Source organism: Myxocyprinus asiaticus, chromosome 17 (genome assembly GCF_019703515.2).
Source record: "Myxocyprinus asiaticus isolate MX2 ecotype Aquarium Trade chromosome 17, UBuf_Myxa_2, whole genome shotgun sequence".
Taxonomy (NCBI): domain Eukaryota; kingdom Metazoa; phylum Chordata; class Actinopteri; order Cypriniformes; family Catostomidae; genus Myxocyprinus; species Myxocyprinus asiaticus.
The window spans coordinates 22,556,213-22,575,878 of record NC_059360.1 but is presented as its reverse complement, the minus strand read 5'-3'; the positions used below and the strand labels follow the sequence as shown (position 1 = coordinate 22,575,878).

The 19,666-nt window shown below is 39.6% G+C and overlaps 1 protein-coding gene across 1 annotated transcript; it reads right to left on the bottom strand.

Annotated features, from left to right (window-relative positions):
* Positions 1–4,559: 4,559 nt before the first annotated feature.
* On the bottom strand, positions 4,560–8,648 carry LOC127455608 (Krueppel-like factor 11). The gene is made up of 4 exons (XM_051723651.1): positions 8,437–8,648; positions 6,501–6,758; positions 5,379–6,159; positions 4,560–5,279 (listed from the first exon to the last, which is right to left on the bottom strand). Exons 1-4 carry the CDS (start codon positions 8,452–8,454, stop codon positions 4,984–4,986), a joined length of 1,353 nt encoding a protein of 450 aa, XP_051579611.1. The 5' UTR covers positions 8,455–8,648; the 3' UTR covers positions 4,560–4,983.
* Positions 8,649–19,666: the final 11,018 nt, after the last annotated feature.

The following is a 19,666-nucleotide window of genomic DNA, read 5'->3' as shown; positions in this document are numbered from 1 at the left end:
TCAAAAAGAACTGTGCAGTCCTCTTTGGTCTTCACTACTTTTCTTCTCCCATAATACAGCATACCATCTGCAACCATAAATTAAAACACTGTATCCATACATTTACAAAACATAAACCACTTTCGGTACTAAATATTTTCTTCATACTAACCGGTGACTCTGAATTTTTCTGCATGCCACGTAAAGTTTGTCATTCTGCTTTGTTGTATTGAGTTGGGTACTCGCTTGAAGTGAGGAGAAGAAGAACCTCTCCATATCTCCCCTCCATGATAACAATGCTGAATATATAAAGGTGTAATAAAAATTATTCAAGCCTCCTGACTAGCAATATGTTCTGGTGATGTGAATTAAAACACATCAACTAAAACCTCAGTAAACAGTCGAAGTAAGTTTTTAATACACATTTGAGTGATTTTGAGGACAAAGAGTTCTGTTACCCAAATTTTAAAATACAAAATAAATAACTCTCTCCACAAAAGTCATGTAAAAAATATTCAACCCCCAAAATCAATCATTTGTGGAGCATCCTTTATCCTTAATAACATCAAAAAAATCAGGTAAGTGTTCTCAGGCTTTGGACACCTCTCTATTAGAATTTTTACACATTTCTCATGAGCAAAAGCTTCCAGCTCATTGACATTGACTCTTTGGTTTCTGTGTTGCCACTGCTTCCTTGAAATCCCAACAGATTTTCAGTGGTATTTTAATGATGGACTGAAAGGACCATTTAAGGACATTCCACGACCTATCCTTGAATCAGATTTTTGACAACTTGGATGTATCCTTGGTGTTATTGTCTTGCTGGAAAGTCCAGTGATCACCGAGCTTCAGTTTACACACTGAAGGCATCACATTTTTGCCAAAATAGCCTAATACCTGAAATAATCCATTGTGTCAGTCACATAGTCAGGATAGCCGTTTCCTGCAGCCACAAAACACCCCCATAACAGGACTGACCAACCTCAATGCTTGACTGTGGGGATGGTGCCGTTCTTGTCATCACCTTGCCTTTCTTACTCCAGACATACTGCTGACCCATGGGTCTAAAGCTCATTTTCAGTTTAGTGTCACACGTCCATAAAACCTTCTTCCAGGACTCCACAGGCATTTCCAAATTCCTTCTTGAATATTCAGGTCATCATTTCCCTTGGTGAAGTTTTGCTTTCTTCCACACCCAAGAAGGTTGCTGTTGTACCATATTTTAAAAATGTATTAATGGTGCTGCCAACTCTGTCTGTTGGAAATTGAAGTACCTTGGAAATGTACTTTTAGCCATGACCTTTCTTGTGTAATGAAATAATCTCCTCTATTAGCTTTTGTGACAGATTATTTTTAATTGCATTTAGAAATAGAAATACATTTTTGCATAAGACACTAAACTTACATTTTAAAACTTAAATAAGTGCCACTGTAGACCGATGGCTTAATTTTGTTTTAAAACAATTACTGGGAGATGGGTGTAATAGAAGAGTCACACAACGATTGGGCCAGCCCAGTGGTTCTGGTACCTAAGAGCGACGGGATGGTCAGGTTCTGTGTAGACTAACGCAAAGTGAATGTGGTGTCCAAATTTGACACGTACCCAATCCCTTGGATTGACAAATTGCTCGATTGGTTGGGCACAGCTCAATTTTATTCAACACTGGACTTAACAAAGGGTTATTGGTAGATACCTTTAACTCCGATCTCCCGAGAAAAAATGGCTTTTTCCACACCGTGCAGCTTACAGCAATTTGTGACCCTTCTGTGCAGTTTGTTCGGGGCCCCGGCCATGTTTCAGCATCTCATGGACAAAGTTCTCAGACCACATACAGCATATGCTGCCATGTATTTAGATGATATTATTATCTATAGTAATGACTGGCGGCGGCACATGCAACATCTGAGAGCTGTCCTGAGGTCGCTGCTATGGGCAGGGCTCACAGCCAGCCCGAAGAAATGCGCAACTGGGCGGGTGGAAGTTCGGTATCTGGGGTTCCACTTGGGCCATGGGCAGGTGCGTCCCCAGGTTAACAAAACCGCAGCGATCGCGGCCTGTCCGAGGCCCAAGACCAAAAAGGAGGTTAGACAGTTTCTGGGGCTATTTCCTAAAAATAAAATCCGCACTTTGTGGGGGGCCGCTTTTACCTATTCCTAATTTCTCTCTCCCCTTTATTTTGCAGACGGATGCATCTGACATAGGTCGGATGTTGCCCTGGCCTGAGTCGGGCGGTGGGGATATGTGGTGATGGGGGCATCTCTCTCTGCAGGAGAGAGAGAGCGGTAAGGCTTGTCACCTGGGTTATCATTATCTCTAACACCTGTTTCTTGTTGTAGTGATGACGGAGGGTGACATAAAAAGCACATGAGGTGTCAGAGTGGCAGAGAGAGAGAGAGAGACTGTACTTGTATGTGCGCTCGATAAAAAGTCTTTACTCATTTGTGTGTGTGACTCCTTGACCACTGAGTGCATTTTTTGTTTAAGTTTTATGAACGATGCTGAAGAGTAATAAAAATACTCACGTTGACAGTTTGCTGCATCCTGACTCCTTCATTGCCCAGACAACAAACCTTCTACACTGAGTTACTGTAGACTTTGTCAGTTCCAACCAGTCTGGCCATGTTTTTTGTTTTTGGCACCATTCTGAGGAAATTCTAGAGACTGTTGTGTGTGAAAATCCCAGGAGATCAGCAGTTACAGAAATACTCAAACCAGCCTGTCATGCACCAACTATCTTCCATATGATTATCTAATCAGCCAATCGTGTGGCAGCAGTGCAGTGCATAAAATCATGCAGATACGGGTCAGAAGTTTCAGTTAATTATCACATCAACCATCAGAGTTGGAAAACATGTGATCTTAGTGATTTGGACCGTGGAATGATTGTTGGTGCCAGATGGGCTGGTTTGAGTATTTCTGTAACTGCGGATATCCTGGGATTTTCACGCACAACAGTCTCTAGAATTTACTCTGAATGGTGCCAAAAACAAAAAACATCCAGTGAGCGTCAGTTCTGCAGACGGAAACTCCTTGTTGATGAGAGTGGTCAACAGAGAATGGCCAAACTGGTTTGAACTGACAAAGACTATGGTAACTTAGATAACCACTCTGTACAGTTGTGGTGAGAAGAATATCATCTCAGAATGCTACTCTGAGATGCGGGTTGGCGCTGTTTTGGCGGCACAAGGGGGACCTACACAATATTAGGCAGGTGGTTTTAATGTTGTGGCTAATCAGTGTATATATAAAACATAGATTTCATTTCTGATGGTGTTTCAGAGCATTATGAGATTATGTTTGATTAGTTCTGCTTTTATTTCACTTTCTCATAAAAAGTGAAATAATATTTTGTGCAAAAAATACGAATAGAACTACAAAAAGCCTAGTGATCTCATCATACTTTAACATAATAACGCAGAGCTATTGTGTGCTATGATCTTGTTTTAATAAGCAAAGCAACTTGTTTCGCTTATTAAGTTATAAATACATATAGGGAAACGCTTGTTTTTGCACTGGGTGTGGGAAGCACATTCTGATATAGGTCAGATTTTCAGAACAACTGTCTGTTTGTTTAGAATGAACTAATGATCTATGTTTCATTCAAAGGTGTTTGTTTTAAATGAAAAGTACCTTTAGAACAGCATGTTGGTTGAACATTTGTACTAGCCTGAGCATTACTGGCAGTGAATAAAATGACTTGTGTCAACTTGCTGCTGAGACATGGATTAATGGTGATGCATGAGACAAAGGATCTGGTACATAGACCTCCCAAAGCAGACAGGAAGTGGATACATCACGGGTGTGTCAGCAATGTGAGAGTGGAAGTTCTGTATCTGCCAAGAGCAGTGGGAGGCAGAAGTAAACATTTCAGAACTTGTGCCCATACAGCAAAACATTTTGTCGCAAAACCACATGAAAAACATTATTTTTTATGTTGCCACATATTCTGTTTTTTAAAGGAACATTCTGGGTTGAAAACAAGTTAAGCACAATTGACAGCATTTGTGGCATAATGTTGATTACCACAAAAAATAATTTAGACTCGCCCATCCTTTTGTTAAAAAAATGGAACAATTGAGGTCACAGTGAGGCACTTATAATGGAAGTAAATGGGGCCAATTTCTGGAGGGTTTAAAAGCAGAAATATGAAGCTTATAATTTTATAATAGCACTTACATTAATTCTTCTGTTAAAACTCATGTATTATTTGAGCTGTAAAGTTGATTAAATTGTCATTTTTACAGTCATTTTAGGGTTTATTGACATTATATCATCATGGCAAGGAAGTTCTAAAATTGGCTATAACCTTACACAGAAAAGGTTAGTAAGTGATTTTATCACACAACAATCATGTGAACATGCATATTGTTCATGTCTTGTGGCTATACTTTTGAAACAGTGAGTATTTTCATGTTTACTAATTAGCCCCATATATATATATGTGGTAATCAACATAGTCACAAATGCTGTCGGCTGAGTTAAATTGTATTGAACCCGGAATATTCCTTTAAATTGTTACCTTTACTTATCCTAGTACTTTGATCAGTGCTTTAATGCTTAATGAAATCACAAAAACACATGTATTCTCCATTGTTTAATAAAAATTAAAAAAAGAGTATTAAATAAAAGGGTATTATATGATAATCAAAGTGCAGATAACTATCCACATATAGATTTTTACATATTAAGTCTCCTTTTTCTAATTATATTGAATGTAGTTTAGCATACATCAGACACTTCCACTATATATGTACATAAACATATACAAAAAAAGAAGAAAAAGGATGAAATCTTAAGACAAACATAGTACAAAGACTTTGGCAAAAGAGTGCATATTTCTTTTACACAATAGTAAACAAAATGTTCAATTTCTGAGTGCAAAATATGTGCATCGAAGAAGAAAGGAGTCCAGTGCATAATCACATTTTTGCCCATGAGAAAACCAGCAGCCTCATATAATGAGTCCCTGCATAATGTCAGTGAGAGTTCAGTCTCAAACAGATTCAGTTTGAACCTGGAAGCAACATGCTGATTGGTAGTGCTGTGCCAGGGGCCAAGGTCTTGGCTGCGGTGATCTTGTTGAGATTACGCACCTCTGTTTGCCAGGAAGGGATTTTCTTGGTGGTCATGTGCCGGCGTGCATGCTTGGTGAGGTGGTCACTGCGCATAAACCGCCGGTCACACACTGGGCAGACAAACTTCTTTTCACCCGTGTGCGTTCGCCGGTGGCGGGACAGCTCATCAGAGCGAGCAAATTTCTTATCGCAGCCTTCCCAGTTACAGCTGAAAGGTTTCTCCCCTGAAAGAGACAGAAAAGTTATAAGCATGTTACATGATACACTGTTCCAGCTGAACTATGACCTAGACTCTAGGTGTACTCATTATGCACATTATGTACCTGTGTGAGTTCTGAGATGTGCCTTTAGGTGAGAGCTCTTGAAATAGGTCTTCCGACAGCCTGGAAAATTGCAGACATAGTTGCGTCTGCGGGAAAAGTCAACCTGCGTGGCACTGCTCTGCCCTGAGGGCATGTAAACAGGTGCGGGAGCCAGAGGCAGGAGCTTGGTGTTGCCCAGGGTCATAACAGTCTGTGGGCACTGTGGTGCCGAAGACACTGGTGACTGGGGCATCACGAACATCACTGTCCCCTGAGGCACTGGAGAGCCCATCAAGAGAGGCTGTGGTAAGATGGATTTCACTCCAGGGCTTGGCTTCTGAGCTTGGCTCTGAATAAATGTGGCTGAGATGACTCCTGGTTGGGCCACAGGGAACATCTGGCATATAATTGGTGGACTAGGGGTCAGGGGTGGCAACTGTGGAGATGTTGGGTTGAGTTTATCATATTTAGAGGGGCATGAGCCTGCTGTTGTGGTTTCTGTGTGAGGTTGGTGGGGTAAACTTGCTGAAGGAACCTCAGGTTGTTTCTGCAGCTGTTTCTCAGTCTTTGTAGGGTGGGCAACTTGTGGAATGTTTTGGTAGAGGGAGCTGTCAGCTGTGTGACGTATTACGCTGGTTGCCATGGCTCTGCAGGGTGAAGATGTACTTTTCTCTGTGGTTTGCATCTGATTAATGGAGTGGGGGAGGCTGGGGCAGGGTCGGGCCAACGGGGAGGGGGAGGCTGGCGCTGCTGTAATGTTGGAGGTCTCAGCAAAGCTGGGACTGTGTGGTGGGGTCATACACTGCATGGGAGAAGAAAATCATACTTTACCATACAAAATCAAGCTCTTCAGCAAACAACGATTCGGTAATATCACAATTGTACTATTATGTTCATCTCATGTTTAATCACAGTGTAGGACCCTGTGCTGAAGTTAAGTTTGCAGATGTAGTTTATCTATAGACTGCCACCTGTTCAAGGTGTCATAAAACCCTCCCCAAATTTCAAGCAATCAAATCAAGTTTTGATAAGAGCCTTGTTCTACAACATGCAGTGCTAGAGGACTGTGAGGACCCAGTGTGAATGTTGACAACATAAACAGAGCTAAAAGTTTACATATTTTACTTTCTAACAGTTCCTTACCAGTGAGGAGAGTGAGACAAAGTCCTTTGGGGTCTCTGGTGGTTCGGCTTGCAGGAGAGAATCGCAGGAGTCTGAAGCCGGGGTGAGAGGGCGAGGTTTGAAGGCATTGGGTTTTGGAGACATCTGACTCCAGAAACTCATGTAGACCAGAGCTTCTGCAGCTTCCAAATCATTGTATTCTGACACACTACATGAAGAGTGCTCACTGTTGTGCCTTTTGCCTTCCAGAAATGCCTCGCAGTTCTCCATCCGAGATTCCTGAGAACCACAAGAAAAGAATTTAATGGAATGTAAGAAGGCAAAAGATGCCCTCCGGTTGATTTCAACACACAGAGCTCAGCTGCTGAGTAGAACTGAATGGGTCTTTCTCTTTGTCTTTATCTATACATGGATCCAGAAGCAGTATGACAGTTTAACAGAGAAGCCCTTTTTAATGCACCCAGTTTGCGAGGACCCTCTATCACTAGGCTGTCACCTCCCACTCCAAAATAAAGCCAAAACAATGACATGCTCTCAAGCTGGCCACGTGAAACCGCTATGAGCAAAACTTGAGACTGCTGACATACTCATGAACAGTTTAACAGTGCCCAAGGCCAGAAAATGTTATTGACAGCAAGTCCCTCCCATACATAGCACTTCAGATAAATAACACCATTATCGAGCAACATGCATGTGTTTTTTAAAACAAGGTTGACAAGGTGTTGTGCACCTGATAAACACACCAACAGCCTGCATACAGTGTGCGGTATATAGCCATCTCAACCGGCGTCCTGAAAATATATGCTACCTTTCAGGATGTGCTACCAACGCTGTGCTTAACAATACACAAGTGGGGTATACACGTTTTTCAGACTGTTTATAGCAAAAGAACCAGACAATTTAAGGGTTAACTCAGGTTAATAGGTAAAAGCGGCGTCTATTTAAAGGAATATTCCTGGTTCAAATCAAGTTTAGCTCAGTCGACAGCGTTTGTGGCATAATGTTGATAACCACAGAAAATAATTTTGACTCGTCCCTCCTTTTCGGTTACAGTGGTTACAGTGAGACACTTACAATGGAAGTGAATGGGGCCAAGTTTTGGAGGGTTTAAGTGCAGAAATGTGAAGCTTATAACTTTATAAAATCAATTACATTAATTCTTCTGTTAAAACTCGTGTATTATTTGAGCTGTAAAGTTGTTTAAATCGTCGTTTTAGGACTTTTAGGGTTATGGCGTTACGTCGTCATGGCAACAGAGTTGTAAAATTGGCTATAACTTTAAATAAAAAAGGTTATTAAGTGATTTTATCACACTGAAATCATGTTTACACACATATTGTTTATGTCTTGTGGTTATACTTTTGAAACAGCGAGTATTTTAACGTTTACGGATTGGCCCCCATTCACTTCCAATGTACCCAGACGTTTGCCTTTTTTTTAAAAAAGATAAGCAGGGACGAGTTGACATTTTTGTGGTTCTCAGTATTATGCCGCAAATGCTGTTAATTGAGCTTAACTTGTATTGAACCGGGAATTCCATGTATTGTACGAAAAATCCGTATGGTTTATTATCGCCGTGGAAGGCATCCCTTATGACGTAAGTATAGACAGTTACATGTTTTTAGAACTTTACAAAAGAGCTGTTTAAAAAGAGCATTGTAACATGATTGGGATGCTGAAACAAATAGAGTGACAATATAACATTAAAGAGTTGTTGGCTCACAGGGACCCAGGTTCGAGTCCCACCTGGGTCAAGTCCCCCTCTCCCTACTTTCCTGCCTACACACCACTTTCTTCTAAAATAAAGCTCTAGCTAAAATTGTATAAAAACGTGGGTTGATGTTGTTAGTCTTTTGTTGCTTTATCGATGAAAAGCACAATCAACAATAACCAATCAGTGTCAATAAAATCACAAGCGACAAAACGTAACAAAATTAAACTAATATTTAGATCTTACCCCACATATTTCTTCCATGTTAAGAAACTGGCGTTTTTGACATCCGATCAAAATGTACGAAAACAAATATTTATATGAATTCAAAAGTAGCGCAAAACAAAGAAACGGAGCTGCTCCACCCGTTCGGTGACGACTCACACCGGACTTCAGTTCGCCTTTACCAGCAGCTGAGTAAAACAAGTCCGGGAAAAAAGAAAACAAAATTCACAACAGTCTGGCGGGTGGCAACACGCCACCAATGAAAAACAAATGTGTGTGAGACCTTGACCAATGGCACGAAGGACTACGCGTGATCAGTGCGTGATAGGCGAGCGATTGGAGGAAACGGGGTGCGTGGCTGCCGGTGGGCGTGTGGAGGGAGTCAACAGTGTCACTGTAAACTCGCTGAACTGAGAGTCGCGGAACTGGGCGAAAGGTCTTTAGCCGCCGCATAACAGTGAAACCGAGAGTTATTGTATTCAAAGCTAGAATATGTAGGGAACAACGGGGCTAAAGGACCCTGGGGTAAAAATCACTTTTCATTATATATTTTCTCTCAAAACACTAAACAGCAACAAAAACTACCACGGTACTTTCCTTAACACCCCTCTTTGTCACTATGCACTGCAAAATATCCCTGATCCCTGCGGATTATTGAGTACAATGTCTAAAGTTTGATTTTGAGGTCATTTTATCTAGTATTGAATAATTTATAAAATCTTGCAAATTTATGTAGCTAATGAGATTCCCTGAAATATCACTTTTTGAGACAAAATACTTAGCATTTTCAGTTTGTTCAAGGTGATTAAATCAAAAGTGTTTTAATAACTGTCCAGTAAGTGAAAGGATAGTATTTGGGGTACAAAAGCCCCTCTGTTGTAGGGGCCCCATAAATAGATTTGTTATTGATATAATGTTCAAAGTGGGCTCATATTGACTGATCCAATCACAATGTTATAAAATGCCAAATGTGTTTGAAATGAACAGAAAATGTTTAACCGTTTTCTGTAGCGCTTATTTTGAATAAGTATTATATATCTTCATTTGTTACTCAAAATGCATGTTGCTGTCTCAAAATTGTTTACACAAGTTGACAAATTTTTTCCTATAACTATTGTCCCTATATTTACACAATATCACTATAAACCCCCTGGGGGCCCTAAAGTTTTATCACTCACCACCTTTTAAAAAAAAAGAATTTTAATCAAAACATTGTTTGAAATAATTATTTCTTTTCAAACTAATTATGTTGCTCCATCAATATTCAATAAAAATAAATGTATTTTTCCAATCTTGATACTCTTTGTTACCTGAAAAAAAAAAAAAAATCCTGAAGGTGTGCCTTTAGCCCCATTGTACCCTGTCATCAGTAATATATTTAAATGGAATTAAAATAAATAACCAGCAAAAATGTGGTCAGAATTTCATTCATAAGTCCAAAGTCAATAATCTCAGTTGACTTGTAGATGAATGTCTTAACATGTCGACACTTTGAATGTTGAGAAAGGTTAATGAACTAAATGAACCCAAGTCTTAAAACAAGTAAAACTGGTAAACATGTTTGATGATTTTACAGGGGAGAGAAAGCTGTCACTAATACAATAATTTAAAAGAGGGGGCGTTGTCATGAAGATCAAGAGTAAATAAGGTCAAATTTGTAGTTGGTTTTGATTTTTTACTTAGGTTGTACTTTCTGTTATCTTGCATAACTTGTTTAATGATTTTTGAAAATGAGGGCATGTCGCACAGCTGGTTCACGTTTGCATCTGGCTGATTTTGTTAGCTACCAAGTGACAGAAGAATTTTTGACATCAACAAGAAAATAAATGGGAAGTGTTTTTTCCTCCCTTTTAAAAGTTGATAAACCTATGTATTTTGCAAGCTTATGTGCAATTATGTGGTTAGTTGCATTTTATTATTATTATTATACATGTTATTTTTCTCTGCAACCCTATCAGAACAGACACATTTTTGAGCTGTGACCCAGCAATTGAGGACCACTGCTCTAAATAATGAAATTAGGAAATTAGTTAAATCTCTGCAAATAGAATCATATTAAAAGTAAAAATCCTCCTCAACTGGCCCTCTGGGAATGTCATGTCAGTTTGCTTGCAAGTGAGCACCGGCAGTTTCAGTGGCAGCAGAGTGGCCAGGTCTCGGCATGAGTCACACTTTGCTGTAGTGACCGGTTGTGCAAGCAGAGATGAACCACAGTGCCAACAGCAGTACTGCTAGCTGTGTGTGGGAAGTGTTGGAGTTATGTTAGAAGCGGGAGGCATGTTAGTGATATAAGTGGGGCAGACTGAGAGTGAAAGGAAGGAAACTAGAGGAAAGGTTATTATGCTATTCACTTCACTCCTCTAATCCCATCCCATCACAAACCTCCCAGCACCCAACACCAGTTCTCACATATACTGTGGTTAATTATACTACTGTGCATAGCTGAAGTCCAGAGAAGAGCCAGAGGGAGGGGTGGGTCAGTTATTCCCAGTGGTTTTAAATATACTACTGAGGTTGTGGTTCCAAGGATTTGCCCTGGTTATGGCATCGTTGTATTGTACATAATCTGGCCTTATATGTTTGTGTAACTTTTAATTTACAGAGTGACATAATATTGTACTTTCTTAGTGTGTATTTCTTGGAAATGGCCTCGGTAAGAAAGCATTAGTCAAGAACATACAGTATCATGAAAATGGTAAAAGTGTACTTAAAGGAATATTCCTGGTTCAATACTAGATAAGCTCAGTCAGCAGCATTTGTGGAATAATGTTGATTACCACAAAAAATAATTTAGACTTGTCCATCCACTTCTTTAAAAAAAGAAAAAAATCAAAGTAACAGTTAGGCACTTCCAATGGAAGTGAATGGGGCCAAATTCTCAAAGCTTAGAGGAAGAAATGCAGAGCTTATAATTTTATAAAAGCACTTAAAATAATTCTTCTGTTAAAACTTGTGTATTATTTGTGCTGTAAAGTTGTTTAAATCGTAATTTTTACGGTTGTTTTATGGCTTTAGGGTTAAAAGTGCTATATATTCATGACAATGAAGGTGTAAAATTGGATGTAACTTTACACTGAAAATTTGTGTAAGCGATTTTATCACACTACAATCGTGTTGAAATGCATATTGTTTACATCTTGTTGCTATACTTTTGAAATAGTAAGTATTTTAATGTTTATAGATTGGCTCCTTTCACTTCCATTGGAAGTGCCTCACTGTAACCCAGATTTTTATTTTTATTTTTTTAAGAAAAGGAAGGATGAGTCAGAATAAAGTTATGTGGTAATGGGGTAAACATAACATTATGACATTAACGCTGTCGATTGAGCTTAAATTTGATTGAATCCGGAATATTCCTTTAATAGTGTTAGAACTGCACTGTAATCACTGTAAAATCCAATATAGCTCACATATCCACCTTTTATTTGTCTTGTTTTTTTTGTTTCAAGTCCCAAGGCAATATACTTTTAGAAATTATTATCTTTATTATATACTGTATATTATATATTGAATTATTATCATTAGATATTTTACTTTTTAAGAGGTAGGTTTTTTTGATTGTTTTGTGCTTAGACATTAGATCTTTATCTGTCATTAAAAGATATTGTGCACTGTTAGGGTGTGATGTGTGCATGTGTGTTGTGGAAGGAGAAGTTCTAGGTTTTGGCAGTACTCATAGGCAAATCAGATGCTCGTAGAACTCCCGATGCCAGGCTGATCAACAGAAACTCCCAAATTGCTTCACTGAAGTGGGTGTTTATCTGGGTGAAAGGGCAATGTTGGAGACTGCACGTCAGTTTTGTTTTTAAATAGATCTTGTTTTCTGGTATGTAAGGTGCTGAGTGGCACATTTGTTAAAGTTACCTTGTTGATGATAACATTGAAAATCGTAATAAGTATAGTCTATACCATTTTTAAGATCAAAATACCCCTAGGGCATCTATAGTTCAAAGTGAAAAGAGTTATTATTATGTAATACAATGTTAGCTGTATTACTCGTGACTGCGATAAAGGCCCTGTATTCGCTTCTGTTTTGAGAGATGAAATTTCCTCCTTGACCAAAACCATTAATTGAAATGGACATCAGGTGATTTTTATGTGTTTTCAGGGGGCCAGGGGATAAAACAAGACAAAGGTTCTCAGGTAACCGAGAGGGTTCAAGAGGGTAATGCATATCGTTGTCCTGACAAACCAGACAATCCTGCCAGAGGCCAAATTACATCTTCTTGATCTACACTGATCATCTGATGCCGTTTTTCTCTGTTTCGTTAATGCAGTTTCCCAGTTTAGGAGGTATGTGAATATTCCCATCGCTAGTTAATAAGTCAGTTACACATAGTGTCACTATAAAGTGTTTGTTTTGTTTGTGGTGTGAAGATTATTTTTTCATCACAAAGCCTTCAAACATTTGGGATTATTTTTTAACGAGAATGCATCACCAACTACTATATATAGCTAATGTTTTTATGATTTTTTATGATATGTTTTGTGAGATCCAGCTGTGAGATACATTAAATACAAAATGGCCTGTAATACAAATGGTGACCATGGTTTTGTCAAGTAGGATCAGTATCGTTTGTTGGTCCTGGAACAACATTCATGTAGAGCCAACATAGTCCTAACCCTTTCCTAAACCCAAACCTAACCATTAACTTCAACCCCCTAAAAATAAAGGGAAATCGAGCCCCAGTTCCAGCCGAAACAATAACCTAATACTAAAATCTGATTGGTTGACAGGAATGTTGTTCCAGGACCAATAAAGATGTTTGTCTAGGAACACTAATAAAAACAAATAGCAGAATCTACTTTTTCAAACATACTTTTGTTAATTATTTGTAACATATTCTTATGCCAAAAGAGGAAATCATGTAAAGGATTAGTTCACCCAAAAATGAAAATTTTCTCATCATTTACTCACCCTCATGCCATCCCAGATGTGTATGACTTTCTTTCTTATTCTGAACACAAACTAAGATTTTTAGAAGAGTATCTCAGCTCTGTAGGTCCATACAGTGCAAGTGAATGGTGGCCAAAACTTGGAAGCTCCAAAAAGCATATAAAGGCAGCATAAAAGGCTCCAGTGGTTAAATCCATGTTGTCAGAAGCTATATGATAGATGTGTGTGAGAAACAGATCAATGTTTAAGTCCTTTTTTACAATCAGTCTCCACTTTCATATTCTTCTTTTGTTTTTGGCGATACGCATCCTTTGTGAACATCACCACCTACTGGGCAGGTTGGAGAATTTATAGTAAAAAAGGACTTAAATATTGATCTGTTTCTCACTCACACCTATCATATCACTCCTGAATATATAGATTTAACCACTGGAGTTGTATGGATTACTTTTACGCTGCCTTTATATGCTTTTTGGAGCTTCAAAGTTCTGGTTACCATTCACTTGCATTGTATGGCCCTACAGAGCAGAGATATTCTTCTAAAAATCTTTTTTTTGTGTTCAGCAGAATAAAGAAAGTCATCTGAGACATCTGAGATGGCATGAGGTTGTGTAAATGATGAGAGAATTTTCCTTTTTGAGTGAACTATCCCTTTAAATAGTATTAAATGTTTTTGCAGCCATCCAGTTGTTTCATATTACATTGAACTTTTAAATGTGGATATGCCTGAGCATATCCCTATCCAATGCGGAAATGTGAAAACGGTCCATTGCAAAAATAATGAATGTTTTAAAACAAGTTTCCTGTGCACTACCCTAGTCTGCCATTGGTCAGAAAACAAATAGTCCCGCCCCAACCTCTCGCAACTGGTTGAGCCAATGTTGTTGTGCTGAGCTGGTCAGTCACTTTTTGGGGGATCAACCTATGAATGGCTTACTTATAGTTGTCTCTGAATATTATTTTATTCAACTTCTTTTTTGCATTTGCACATTTATTACTTACACTATATTGCCAAAAGTATTCGCTCACCCATCCAAATAATTGAATTCAGGTGTTCCAATCACTTCCATGGCCACAGGTGTATAAAATGAAGCACCTAGGCATGCAGACTGCTTCTACAAACATTTGTGAAAGAATGGGCCGCTCTCAGGTGCTCAGTGAATTCCAGCGTGGTACTGTGATAGGATGCCACCTGTGCAACAAGTCCAGTCGTGAAATTTCCTCGCTACTAAATATTCCACAGTCAACTGTCAGTGGTATTATAACAAAGTGGAAGCGATTGGGAATGACAGCAACTCAGCCACGAAGTGGTAGGCCACGTAAAATGACAGCGCGGGGTCAGCGGATGCTGAGGCGCATAGTGCGCAGAGGTCGCCAACTTTCTGCAGAGTCAATCGCTGCAGACTTCCAAAGTTCATGTGGCCTTCAGATTAGCTCAAGAACAGCACGTAGAGAGCTTCATGGAATGGGTTTCCATGGCCGAGAAGCTGCATCCAAGCCATACATCACCAAGTGCAATGCAAAGCGTCGGATGCAGTGGTGTAAAGCATGCCGCCACTGGACTCTAGAGCAGTGGAGACGCGTTCTCTGGAGTGACGAATCACGCTTCTCCATCTGGCAATCTGATGGACGAGTCTGGGTTTGGCGGTTGCCAGGAGAACGGTACTTGTCTGACTGCATTGTGCCAACTGTGAAGTTTGGTGGGGGGGGGGATTATGGTGTGGGGTTGTTTTTCAGGAGCTGGGCTTGGCCCCTTAGTTCCAGTGAAAGGAACTCTGAATGCTTCAGCATACCAAGAGATTTTGGACAATTCCATGCTCCCAACTTGTGGGAACAGTTTGGGGATGGCCCCTTCCTGTTCCAACATGACTGCGCACCAGTGCACAAAGCAAGGTCCATAAAGACATGGATGAGCGAGTTTGGTGTGGAAGAACTTGACTGGCCTGCACAGAGTCCTGACCTCAACCCGACAGAGCACCTTTGGGATGAATTAGAGCGAAGACTGCGAGCCAGACCTTCTCGTCCAACATCAGTGTCCGACCTCACAAATGCGCTTCTGGAAGAATGGTCAAAAATTCCCATAAACACACTCCTAAACCTTGTGGAAAGCCTTCCCAGAAGAGTTGAAGCTGTTAAAGCTGCAAAGGGTGGGCCGACGTCATATTAAACCCTATGGATTAAGAATGGGATGTCACTTAAGTTCATATGCGTCTAAAGGCAGATGAGCGAATACTTTTGGCAATATAGTGTATATGTTATTGTGAGCTATTATATTTCATCAGTCATTTTTAGGTCAGCCAGCATTTTATTAGCACACTGTCTGTGTCAGTCACCTGTCAATGTAGGTCCGCTTTCTGCAAGATATTTAGTGTCTTGTTATGGGCCATATATAGTCAGGCCCAGTTAAGACTGGGATTCCTATGAATCTAGAGCAGGCTATGGAGACCAGTTCAGCAGCAATGCCTTTTGAATGTGACAAATATATCTTAACCTTCAAAATGAGCTATAAATATCTATATATCTAAGGAGTTATAACGAATATAGGTCAAAAGGAAAAAATGGCACCTCTGTTCCAGTGTATGTTTACATCTATAATCCAGATAGTTTTAACAGTTTTGTCAAACAGGGACTTGTTTAGGCTGGTTGGTTGACTCCACAGCAATAGAGCTTAAAGACGGTTGACATTGAGGGCAAGTGGGCGAGAGAAGGGTGTGTCTTGACTGGGTGTGTGAGAGAAGTATTGAGGTAAACTTTGCTGATTCAGTGGTACCATGGCAGACAGAGTACATGAGACCTAAATAGTCACAAGTGGCCACGTTTACTGATGGTGTTTAGAACTGGAATGCCTAGTTTCATTTAAAAAGGAAAAATTACCCGTGACAGAAAGGGGTTGAGGAATGAGAAAAAAAGTTAAGGGAAACAACCAGAACGCATGATTTTCAGTCACTGCAAGATTTTTTTTTTTTTTTACAAGCTTTTTAGAATTGTACCCACTTGAGTACAAACAAGTGCTCTGAATGGGAATGGATTAGAACAAGAATGTTAGCAAACAACAGAATGTTTATTTTATTATTATTGTTTTTATGTGCGTGTAGACATACAGGAAGTGCGGCCTATTTGATACCTGTGTTGACCTATATTTTAACATATATTTTCAATTGTGTCAAATTTCCCACAGGTGAAAATAAAGTCATTATGATTTATTTTAAAGCTAGAATGAGATACGAAATAACCATACTCATTGCCAACCATTTCTTCAACACCAAACACACTGCAAAAATCAGTATTTTTGTCTTCTTTTCCAGAAAAAAATCAAAATAACCTTGAAAACAAGATTAATGTACTTGAGAAGCAAAATAATATTTAGCATAAGATCAGAAAATAAATCCTGAATTGAGTTTATTTTCTTACACCCATTTTCGTCTTGTTTTAAGCACAAATTTAACAAAATTTAGTGAGGTTTATGCTTACAGTAAAACAAGAAAAGGCAATTTGCCAAAGGTTAAGAAAAATAATTCAAGATATATTCTCTGACACCAGCCTTAATATTTTATGCAGTTTTGGTTCTTATGTAGATTTTTTAATGATGTTAAGATATTTTAACTGGAAAAATAACAAAAAAAATATAGAAAATATTTTTTTTTCACTGCCAATAGAATACCATTGTTACTGACTAATTCAGCTCTAAAAAAAAGGCACGTATCATTCTTAAATTTAATAACAAGGAGAAATTTTAGGATAAATCACTTTATAAGATGGACATTTCTGTGCTAAATGTCTAGGGGAAACGTCTAAAGCAGTGTCTCTTAACTAGTTTTGCTTCAGGACCCAGATTTTACTTTGGACATCAAATGGCGACCCAACATAGTACCAAAATTTTTAGCATCTGGAATAAAAACAAATACACTATATTGCCAAAAGTATTCGCTCATCTGCCTTTAGACGCATATGAACTTAAGTGACATCCCATTCTTAATCCATAGGGTTTAATATGACATTGGCCCACCCTTTGCAGCTATAACAGCTTCAACTCTTCTGGGAAGGCTTTCCACAAGGTTTAGGAGTGTGTTTATGGAAATTTTTGACCATTCTTCCAGAGGCGCATTTGTGAGGTCAGACACTGATGTTGGACTAGAAGGCCTGGCTCGCAGTCTTCGCTCTAATTCATCCCAAAGGTGCTCTATCAGGTTGAGGTCAGGACTCTGTGCAGGCCAGTCAAGTTCTTCCACACCAAACTCGCTCATCCATGTCTTTATGGACCTTGCTTTGTGCACTGGTGCGCAGTCATGTTGGAACAGGAAGGGGCCATCCCCAAACTGTTCCCACAAAGTTGGGAGCATGGAATTGTCCAAAATCTCTTGGTATGCTGAAGCATTCAGAGTTCCTTTCACTGGAACTAAGGGGCCAAGCCCAGCTCCTGAAAAACAACCCCACACCATAATCCCCCCTCCACCAAACTTCACAGTTGGCACAATGCAGTCAGACAAGTACCGTTCTCCTGGCAACCGCCAAACCCAGACTCGTCCATCAGATTGCCAGATGGAGAGGCGTGATTCGTCACTCCAGAGAACGCATCTCCACTGCTCTAGAGTCCAGTGGCAGCGTGCTTTACACCACTGCATCCGACGCTTTGCATTGCACTTGGTGATGTATGGCTTGGATGCAGCTGCTTGGCCATGGAAACCCATTCCATGAAGCTCTCTACGCACTGTTCTTGAGCTAATCTGAAGGCCACATGAACTTTGGAGGTCTGTAGCGATTGACTCTGCAGAAAGTTGGCGACCTCTGCGCACTATGCGCCTCAGCATCCGCTGACCCCGCTCTGTCATTTTACGTGGCCTACCACTTTTCGTGGCTGAGTTGCTGTCATTCCCAATCACTTCCACTTTGTTATAATACCACTGACAGTTGACTGTGGAATATTTAGTAGCGAGGAAATTTCACGACTGGACTTGTTGCACAGGTGGCATCCTATCACAGTACCATGCTGGAATTCACTGAGCTCCTGAGAGCGGCCCATTCTTTCACAAATGTTTGTAGAAGCAGTCTGCATGCCTAGGTGCTTCATTTTATATACCTGTGGCCATGGAAGTGATTGGAACACCTGAATTCAATTATTTGGATGGGTGAGAGAATACTTTTGGCAATATAGTGTATGTCCTTAAAATCAAACTATGAAATGTATTTCTATTGCCTCAAACTGCACAGGACAAGCAACATTTGAAGTTATGTGTTTATTGTTAAAATTGGTGTTTGGTTTTTAAATGTATTTTAAATGTCAAAGGTTTGATGCTCTCAGCAACCAAGAATTAATTTCACAAATCACTTTTTGGTTGGTCCATTTTTATCATCGTTGCAAGTGAACAATTTCAAGCAACCTGTCCATGTTGGCATCTGACTAATTTGGATGGCTTCTACTAAGTGACCGATGAATTTGGGCTTGTAGAGTTTGTTTGGGTGCATAACTTTTGACTTCATCTACAGTGGATATGGGAAGCATTTTTATTATGGTTGGTGTGCATTTAACATTGTCTTTTATACTGTTCATGACCCATTTTCTAAAGAATACTTAAAACATTATATAGCTTTTTCTGTATTCCCTGATGAAGTCAATGTTATAAGGTTGAAGAAAAACAGAACTGGTTCATGGAAAAGTGTAGAGCACGGTAGAAGGACAGAGAGTGAGGGAGAAAACAGAAAGCAGATGGCTTACCACAATATTGGGACACTGAGCTGGGCTGCCTGGTTAAAATCTAACCAGATCTCTCATGCTCTGTTCTGAAGCCTACTCATGAAGAGGCTGATTAGGATTAACTCATCAGTGTGTTCTCGCACCTACACCTCAGTGACCATAACATTAAACAATTTCAGTCACCACATGTTGCGGGTAGCACTAATGTAATGTGTTCTTCGTAAGTGTTTAGACAGACAGAAAGACAGACAGATAGATAGAAAGGTTGGTTAAAGGGGTATTGAGGTCACTACTGCTTTAAGACACTCTCTGTTAAAACGCCCACTTCCTGTTCACAAGACAGATGGGCTACTGGAGCACAGCCTGTTTCCATGACAACAGCTATGGATACAGCTGGCTGAAAAACACAGTTCACAGCCAAATACAATTCACAGGCCAAAGTGGCTTTTATTTGAGCATACATAATATGTGTATATTATGCATAATAAAAATGTCTGACTAACAGTGGAAGACATAAAGGTAAATAAAAGGCAGAGGCTATTTGAACTAAGTGCAAATTGCGATAGATGCTATTTTCACTAAGTGTAAAAAACAACAAAAAGCATCTTCTTTGCACTAAGTGCAAATAGTGTTAGATGCCATTTGCACTCTAGTGCAATAGC